This window comes from Gracilinanus agilis, chromosome 1 (assembly GCF_016433145.1).
Source record: "Gracilinanus agilis isolate LMUSP501 chromosome 1, AgileGrace, whole genome shotgun sequence".
Taxonomy (NCBI): Eukaryota; Metazoa; Chordata; class Mammalia; order Didelphimorphia; family Didelphidae; genus Gracilinanus; species Gracilinanus agilis.
In genome coordinates, this window is record NC_058130.1 from 10796927 (window position 1) to 10806954 (window position 10028).

General features: G+C 35.9%; 1 protein-coding gene across 1 annotated transcript in view; it reads left to right on the forward strand.

Moving 5' to 3' along the window:
* CACNA2D3 (calcium voltage-gated channel auxiliary subunit alpha2delta 3) overlaps window positions 1-10028 on the forward strand; it is an 858102-nt gene that overhangs the window by 260258 nt on the left and 587816 nt on the right. The window contains exons 8-9 of the mRNA XM_044675448.1: window positions 6399-6459; window positions 6556-6706. Of these exons, the coding sequence (XP_044531383.1) occupies window positions 6399-6459; window positions 6556-6706 (212 nt within the window). The remainder of the gene's footprint in view (window positions 1-6398; window positions 6460-6555; window positions 6707-10028) is intronic.

The following is a 10028-nucleotide window of genomic DNA, read 5'->3' on the forward strand; positions in this document are numbered from 1 at the left end:
TTGAAATTGAGGTTCTGCCATATTGTTTTTGCTGACTGTTTCTCAGTTGCAAAAGTAAGTAGTTTGCCAGAAATGCACAGAAAGAATTGATGATTTCTAGTAAAATGGTTTTCTTTCATCATCCTCTGTATGATATGGGTTACAGGAAAGGGTAAAGTTAGTTCAGAGTCATGGGTGGCAGGAAGAGTGACAATCGGGAAGCCAACAGACTCCTTTGCATCTAAAACCATAAAAGCCACTTCATTTTTGATGAATCAAGGCTATATCCCAAACTCAGTCATCATTTGTATTCATGTTGGCCTCCAGCTTCCTTCCTGGCTGCCTCTCAGTGACAGGCAGGTGGTGACTGATGGCAAAGTTATGCTCTTCTGCCCACTCAACAGGTCGAGCCCCAGGAAAATGATCTCCAAGAGCTCCAGTACATCATTTTCATAGTACCTCTGGTGTTACTTATTCATTTATAATCAGACACATTCTTTTAAGAGATTGATAAAGGAATGGATGGACAACTGAAGGTGAAGGAAATTTTCATGGAGAATAAAACAGGCAGTTTTAAGAAAGGTGCAGAAATGTCATAATTCTTTGATCATGCTGAATGGAAGCTTATGTGATTTTATCTTCCAAATTTTAATCCAAAACTTATTAAAATTTGGAATATTTTTTTAAATCCATGGTTCATGAGCCATTGACTACTTTGAGGAATTATAAAATCCTTGAGAACAGGTCCTATGCTTCACTCATCTTTGTATATCCCATTCCCTCCTCCCATACACACACCCTACTAAAACAATATCTTACACATAGTTTTTTATTATTTTTTTTTATTTTTATTTTTTTATCCTGGGACTCCATTCTAGGAGCATAGGGCCACAACCAGTAGGCATTGGGACACACAGTCGCTCAGGGTCACCCAGCTGGGAAGTGTCTGAGCCCGGACTTGAACCTAGGACCTTTCGTCTCTAGGCCTGACTCTCAATCCACTGAGCCACTCAGCTGCCCCCTCTTACACATAGTAGCCAATTCTAATTATTCACCTTCAGTGAATAAATATCAACTTATGTGAAGAAATAGATCCAGGGAATGAATATGATATAAAACCTATGGCAGGCATAAACATTAACAACAAGCCCCACATTGGCCTTTTAGTCATCCTAGCAACCCACTTGTTTCTGGATTTGATACTTTTGTCTTGACTATTATTTATTAACTAGATCTCAGGGATCTCAGGGATCTCAGGGAACATTTAGCCAGACCTGCCTGTCCTTTTCTTTGATTTCTGTAAACAGATGCATGGTATGTATGGTAATGTCCATATTGTTGTGCACATTGCTATTATTCAGAAGTCATTGAGTTTATCCTATGTTTTCAGTTTCCTAATTTTGTTTTTATAAATTAACATTTGTGAATTGACAAATGAACTAGGAATCTTGGAAATTCAGGGTTATCAGGGACTGTAGGGACCATCTGGCCCAATTAGTATAATGCTTGGCATATTAATTGTTCTCTTACATCAACAGTTACCTACTCTAACATATATTCTAGAAATAGTAATCTAATCTTTTGTTGGCAGGTCTCTAGTAATCAAGAATCCCCTCACACCCTCAGGCAGCCCTATCAGCCTTTGAATAGTTCCTATGATTATGAAGTTTCTCCTGATATTGTGCCTAAATCCTTCTCCCATTTCCCTTCAGAGTTAATATTTCCCACTTCTGGGGCCAAAGAGAACACAATCTAAATCCTATTTATATGACCACATTTAAAATATTGGATTATGATTATTTTGTTCCCCTAAATTTGTTCTTCACCAAAGTAAACTTCCTCCACTTCTTTAATCAATTGTTCCAGAGCTTAACTTCCTCTAGGACCATAGTGTTAGAAGGGAAGAATCCTTAAAAATCTTTTTGGCCAACTTTTTCATTTGAAGAACTTAAGTCAAAACAATTCCAATAACCAAATATTTAATAAGAAGAAGACCTGAATTCCTAAATCCAGACTTCATTCCACTGAACCACCCTGACTCCTAACTGGTTTTCTTTTTCATGACCCTCTTCCTTTCCAAAGGATTCCTCCAATTAACTGCCTAGTTAAGTTGACATACTTAAATTTGAAGGAGTAGACTTATCAATTGGTCCTTTGAGGTTTTCATCAATTTCCATCCTTTGAGTATTGAAAACACTAATCTGATCATGCCTCTTTCTATCTAAAGAAGTTACAATGATTCTTTACCATCTCTAGGGTAAAACAGGAATGCTTCTTTGGGGTATTTTGGGTCCTTACAGTCAAATTCCTTGTATCATTCCAGGCTGCTGGAACTTTTCTCCTTCATTTCCTTATATTCTAACTAAACTGGCTAACTTGTTTTCTCTGTATACAACATCTCATGTTTCACATTTGGGTTTTTGCCTTGGTCTCCTACACATCTCATCTCCAGTTTTCAGAATCTCTACCTCTTATCAAGATTCATCTCAAGAACTGCTTTCTACAGAAACTCTTCCTAAAAGCCCATTTTAAAATAACTCCTCCCCCTAAGTCACTGTATCTATTTTATGTGTCATAGGATATTGTAGTGTCCATGTAACCAAGAAGTGTAGGATTTAAATTAATATTCAACAGACCGAGAATTATATTTGATAAAGTTTATTAATAATCACTTGAAGTAGGAGGAATAAAAGGAAATAGAAGTATAAAAAACCCAATTACCTGACAAAATTAAGACCACATGAATAAGTTCTCCTTGACCGTTTAAAAGGCCCACTCCACCAAAGCTGGGACAGGAAGAAAAGAGAGCGAGAGGCAAGGCTACACCAAATTTATATCCTCCCTATGTCAGCACATGATGTGAGGAGAATGGGGTGCTAGGAATTGTAGTTTTTAGAGTAACAGATTCTAATTTCACAGAAGATTTAAGTTGAAATTTTGCCTTTAAAAAACACATTCTGACTGTGTTATTCATGGCAGGTGATTTTTCTTCTCAATAGTCCAAGCAACTCTCTAAGAATATTAATCCAGAATACTTGTTGATTTGAATGAACAAAGGGAATTTAATCTCGGATTTCCTTATGCTTAATTAAATATTTACAGGTACAGATTCCCTCTATCTCAATCTTCAATGAAATATTTCATGTTTTCTTCTATTTTTTTCATCCTTTTGATTTTGTTTTATTGTTTCTTGATGTCTCATGAAGTCATTAACTTCTACTTGCCCAATTCTAGTTTTTAAAGACTGAATTTCTTCCATGACCTTTTGATCTTCTTTTTCCATTTGGTCCATTCTATTTTACATTGCACTCTTTTCTTCATTGGAATTTTTGTACCTCTTTTCCCAATTGATCAATTTTACTTTTTTTAAGCTGTTATTGTCTTTTTACATTACTTTTATTGGTTTTCCCCATTTTTATTCAATCAGGCTTATTTGATTTTGAATTTCATTTTGAGTTCTTCCAAAGCTCGAGACCAATTCTCATTTTAATTTGAAGTTTTGTATGTGGTTGTTTGGTTCTCACCATCCCCTGTTGCTTCTGTGCTTTGCTCTTTTTCTCCCTAGAAATTTTCTAGATTTAAATGTTTCTTTTGTTGTTTGCACATTTTCCTAGCCTTTTCTTTTTTTGCCTGTGGACTGGGAATTCTGAAAGTTAATGATTCTGCTTTTTCTGCTGCTTGTTTGCAGGAATTAGCACTGTGAGCTATTTTGCCCTGGGGCTAGGTTTTCACCTCAGCAGTATAGGCTTAAAAGGGCCCAATGCTATGGGCTTATGCCAGGGCCAGGGACTTCAAGGGGTGTGTTTGAGGTGCCCTTTTGTTGGTGTAGCCTGTGTCCTGGGATCATGAAGTTAGCTTATGTCCAGTCACCAAACTCGGTGTAGTAGGTGGGCAGGTAGTTGACCAGCACCCTTCTGCATGCAGTTTTGCTTCCAGGTCTCCCTTATCCCATGAAAATCAACTGTCTCTGCCTAAATTTCAAGTTGTGTTCAGCAGGAGAGCCCTCTCACTCCATCTTGCTGTTGGTTTTTGACTCCTGCCATTTTGAGGTTCTTTTTAAAGATTAGTTTGGAAGGATTGTCAGAGGGGTTTCAGCTTTCACTGCTAATAATCGGCCATCCTGACTCTCCCTCTCCCTAAATCTTTAGCTTCTGTGTCTCTATCACTCTCTCTCTCTCTTCCTCTGCAAATACACACACACACACACACACACACACACACACACACACACACACACACANTTTTTTTTTAATCATCTTTTACTTTTATCTTAAAGGTGATTTCTGTTCCCAGGGTAGAAGGAGTACTCTCTTTAACTTCAGTATTTCCTTGCTGCTATGCTTAGTTTTAATTCTGAATTTCTGCAAGTTTCACTTCTTCTAAGGCAATATGATGGCCTTTGTGCTGGGAACTCTGAAAGCTTAAAACCCTATGTGCTGTCTTGTGCTAGGGATCAGGGCCTCACTTCAGGCTTGGACATGGGCTCTAGGCTTCCCCCCTAGGCTTATACCAACCAGGCACACCATGGACTGCTCTGTGTGGGGGCATGGGATCTCATATCAACCTTGGGAAGGGGTTCTGAGACTCCCTATGGGCTTGCAACTGACAAGTACATTGCAGACTCTCTGGTGCTATGGCTTGGGGCCTCACTGCGGGCTGGTGCCAGGGTTTATAACTTCTAGAGTTGGATGGGGAATGCTCTGCTTTTGGATTATGCAGAGTCTCAGAGTCGCAAAGTTGACTTCGACTCAGGTTCAGAACCTAGAACACTATAGGTGGGGTGGGAGAACTTGTTATTAGCTTGCACGGGTTCTCCTTTGTGTGGCTTTCATGTGGGTTATGCTCTCTTGTCACCCCAATGAACCAGACACTCTCTGCCTGTCTTTCAAGTTGTTTTCTACAGGGTAATTGCTTGATTCTATTTCTTTGTTGATTCTGTCCCTATAATATTGATTTTGAAGTCTTATTTTAAGGTTGGTTGGAGAGGATTCTAAGAGAGGTTTGAGCTTTTCATGCCTCTACTCCATCATCTTGATTCAGCCAATCTGATGGGTCTATTTTAAAGAAAAATTTCTTTGTATTTACCTTTGACTAGGGATATTAATTAATGACCCAGACTATTTAAATCAATACTGACTTCTTTAAAAATCTAAATTCAGGGACCTCAGAGATTATCTAGATCAATGATGTTAAATGTACAGTTCTAATGATTGCTTACTTTTATCTGGTTCTTTAAGAAAGAGGTGTCAAATAGTGTTGGCTAAACCAGATTGCAATGCAATTGAGAAATAGAGAGCCAAATAAACAAATACAATAGAAATACAAATGTTAATGTGTTTTTAAAATCTGTGAGTTTCAAGGATCATTAGGAATGACTGACTGTCCTCTAATATCCATTTGAATTTGGCACTACTGATCTATACGATTAATCCAATATTATAAGTGAGAACATACCACTAATAATTCAATATTCATTTGATATGACATCCCTTTCAATTCTTAAATTCAATGATTCTGTGATCTATATTTGTTTGTTTAATGTAAATATAGCCATATGCCTATTCTTTGGGGGCATTTACTCAGACCTTCAATATATGATTCTTACAAGTGGACACTCCATTTTCATTGTTCATCATAGGATTGCAGGGCTGAAAACAATCTTGTAGTTATTTAGTGCAATGACTTCATAAGGAAACTGAGTACTAGTGTCCTTCAGTTATTTGCCAAAGGTCACACAGGTAGTAAATGTCAGAGAGGTGATTTCAACAAATGTCCTAGGCCTCCCAAACCACTATATTCTTTCTCTTATATCATACAACCTCAAGGGATAAGGCCATTTTATTTGATCTTAGCACAGAAGGCAAGGCCAAAAACATTTTGATTTAAAAAACAGGACAGGAGGAGGGGGAAGGAAAGCCTCATGGATAGTTAGTGTTGCAGACCTGGGATTGTATTCCCTCTGACCCGCAAACTGGAGACATTACCTCATCAGGCTCAAGTGATCTGGGGCAAGATGTCCGACACCAAGCCCATGAGTGATGCCATCAGGGCTGACAATTGCTGGCTGTTATAAGAAACATAGCATGGGCAATGGGGAAATTAATTTGGCGAACTGTCTTATTAGGCCAGTGGAGAGGCTGAAGTCTGACTCTGGCTTGATAGACAGAGCAGGGATGGAGAGGGCTTCACTCGACAGTTGGGCTTTTGAACAGCTGAGCTGATGATTATGTTTCCTGGAGGGAGATTTCCTTCAAGTGATTTTCCAGAGCTGGATATCACTATGTGACGAGCAGCAACTCTTAGTCTTTGCATGCAAGTTTTAAGTATATCTGCTCAATCAGCAAAGCTGGACAGGCTTTGAATGCTACTTACAAACATTTGAACTTTCCTGTTTTCTTATAACCCAATCTTTCTTATAGGTATTAAATGGGAACCAGATGAGAATGGAGTCATTGCTTTTGACTGCAGAAACCGAAAATGGTAGGCAAAATAGTCAACCTCTGAAATTTATTGAAAGAAAGCAAAATGGGAATGCTTATTAGTAATTTTATTATTATTTTTTTACTTTTACTCTAGGTATATTCAAGCTGCCACTTCTCCAAAAGATGTCGTTATCTTAGTAGATGTGAGTGGCAGCATGAAAGGGCTTCGCTTGACCATTGCCAAGCAAACAGTATCTTCAATTTTGGATACCCTGGGAGACGATGACTTCTTCAACATCATTGCTGTGAGTCCATCTGTTTTGCTTTAGCTCTGTATTTCATTTGTACTTCCTATCTTCTGACATCATGTAGTAAGCTTTGATGGTTCCACTGCAAATGTGGAATTTATAGACCAGCATTGCTGACCTGAGACTGGTCATACTCTACTGCTGGAAGGCACAATCTTCTCATTATCTTTTAGATTTGGGGTTAACTTTGTTAAAGATTCAGCTCACATGTCACTTCTTGCATGAGATATCTCTTGATTCTCCCAATTTCTAACCTTCCAGAAAGTATTTTGAGCTCTTTTTTTGTAGTTGCTTAATTACCTATATGTTATTGCTACTCTCTCTCATTCCTTTCCCACACAACTGTATAATGGAGGCTCCTTGAGATTAGAAGCTTTTTTGTTCTTTGTCTTTCTATCAACAGTGCATAGCCCGAAACATATTAAACATTTAATTGATGTTTGATTTAAAAAAATGAATAAATGAAGTGTAACCTCATGGGCCAATGGATCTAGATGAGCAAGTTGGCTTTCAGGGCATATTACCCCTTACCCATGATAGAGCATCACATCTGAAAGAATAAAAGAAGTTCTTTTAGTTGACTTCTTGACAATTGACTTTCCAGAATTTGGTGATGAGATGAAATTACATGGCAATATATTGAGTTCATTGTTACCAGGCAACATGGTAGCACTGACCTTGAAAACAGAAACAACTCAGTTCACATCTAGTCTCAGATACTTATGTGACCATGGGAAAGTTACTTAAACTTTCTTAGCCTCAGTCTCCAAACTGTAAAATGTAGATAATCATTGAATTTATCTCCCAGAGTAGTTAGCATAAAATGAGATAATTCTAAAGCATTTAGCTCATTGTCTGACATATAGTAAATGCTATATAAATACTAGTTATTATTATTATCTTGCAATAATTTTAACATGAAAATACCTGTACTCCCAACGTTTTGTTTTCTAGTCGTATCCTTCACTCTTTTATCTTCCTTATTTAGTTTAATCTACAAAAATTTATCAAAAAATCCAAGTTCCAAAGTTTATGATCCTTTGTTTCTAAATGTATAGATAGTTAGACAGACAGATGGACAGACAGACAGTTATAAAAATAGATAGATAGATAGATAACAATGTAAAATTTAAATTAATATCCAATAACTCCAAGTATTATATTTTATAAGATTTATTAATAATCACTTGAAGTAGAAAAAACACAAGAACAAAAGTAAAATCCTCATTAAAGACACCTGAGAAAAATTCTCCTACCTGGCATTCCCTTCACCCGTACTCGACAGCCATGTTTCCAGGAGAAGAGAGCCATAGTGGAGCTACACAAAATTTATATCCTCCCTACTTTAGCATGTAATGTAAGAAGGAAAATGGAAATCTGGGAGAGAGTTCTGGGGTTCAAAATTCTATCCACACCAAAAGTTACATGAATAGATGATAAAGAAAGAAAGGGAGTTAGGAAGGAAGGGAGGGAGGAAGGAAGGGAGGGAGGGAAAAGAGGGAGGAAGGAAGATAGAAAAAGAAAAAGAGAGGAAAGAAGAAAGGGAGGAAACAGAGAATGAGAGAGTAGCAGTGAGAGTGAAACAAAGAAAACAAAAAAAAAAAAAAAGGAGGAAGAAAACCTGAACACAGCTATATTTATTACTGAATGCTATATCGAAAGGATCATGCAAATTATATATATATGCATATATATATATGCATATATATATATATATATATAAATTTTTCCATTGTCAAGCATGTAGAAAAGAGCAATAATTATGTGTGATGAGACTGAAGAAAACAACTTTTGGCCAAAGTGAAAATAATGATTAAAAAGGTTGTTTGATTATTGGTTTCCATATTCTTATTTTATTTTATGTTTATTTTTTTGCCAATCTGATATGTGTAAGATGACATATTAATTTTTTTTATTTTCATTGTCTTAATCATTAGTAATTTAGAGCATTTTTCCTATGCCTATGTATGGCTTTGATTTCTTCATCCTGAAACTATCTGTTCATACTTTAGGCCTATTTATTAATTGAAGGATGGTTCTTATTCCTATGCATTTGACAAAGTTCTCTCTATATTTTAGACATGAGACATCTAACTAAGAGATTATGAAATATTTTTCCAAAATTTCTGCTTCCCTTATAATTTTGATAAAAATTGTTTTATTTTTACAAAACCTTTTTAATTTAATGTACTCAGAATTATTCATTTTACATCTCAAAATGCTCTCCATCTCTTGTTTATTAATATATCCCCCTTCTATACACACTGATAATTAATACATTTACTGTTATAACTTGCTCAGGATGTCTTATTTTATGCCTATATCATGTATCCTTTTTAATCTTACATTATTAAATGGTATAAGATATTTGTCTATGCCTAATTTCTGCCAAACTATTTTCTATTTATCCTAATAATTTATATCAAATAGTGATTGCTTATCCCAAAAGCCTGGATCTTTACTTTTGATAAACATAAAGTTACTAAATTGTTTTGCTATGGTTTATTATATTTCTGTTCTGTTCCACTGATCCACCTTTCTATTTCTTAGCCAGTACCCAATTATTTTGATAACTATTAATTTATAATACAGTTTAAAATCTGGTACTGCTAGACCTCCTTCCTTTACATAGTTTTCCATTGATTTTTTTCTTATTCTTGATCTTTTGTTCTTCCAAATGACTTTTTTCTATCTCAATAAGATATATTTTTGATAATTTGATTGAGATGATGGAACTGAATAAGTATATTAATTTTTTGAAATCTTTTTAATTGATTAATTAAGAAAATTTTCCATGGTTACATGATTTATGCTATTTCTTTCCCCTCCCCACCTCCCCCCATAGCCAATGAACATTTCCACTGGGTTTTCTAAGTGCCATTGATAAAGATCTATTTCCATATTATTGATAGTTGCACTGGGGTTGTCATTTAGAGTCTATATCCCTAATCATATCTGCATCAACCCATGTCTATTCCACTGATCCTCACTTCTGTCCCTTAGCCAGTACCATATTGTTTTGATGACCACTGCTTTATAGTACAGTTTAAGATCTGGTACTGCTAGGCCACCTTCCTTCACATTTTTTCCCATTATTTCCCTTGATATTCTTGATCTTTTGTTCTTCCAAATGAACTTTGTTATAGTATTTTTCTAATTCAGTAAAAAAGTTTCTTGGTAGTTTGATAGTTATGGCACTAAATAAGTAAAATAATTTAGGTAGAATGGTCATTTTTATTATGTTTGCTCATCCTACCCATGAGCAATCAATGTTTTTCCAATTGTTTAGATCTAGTTTTAATTGTTTGGAAAGTGTTTT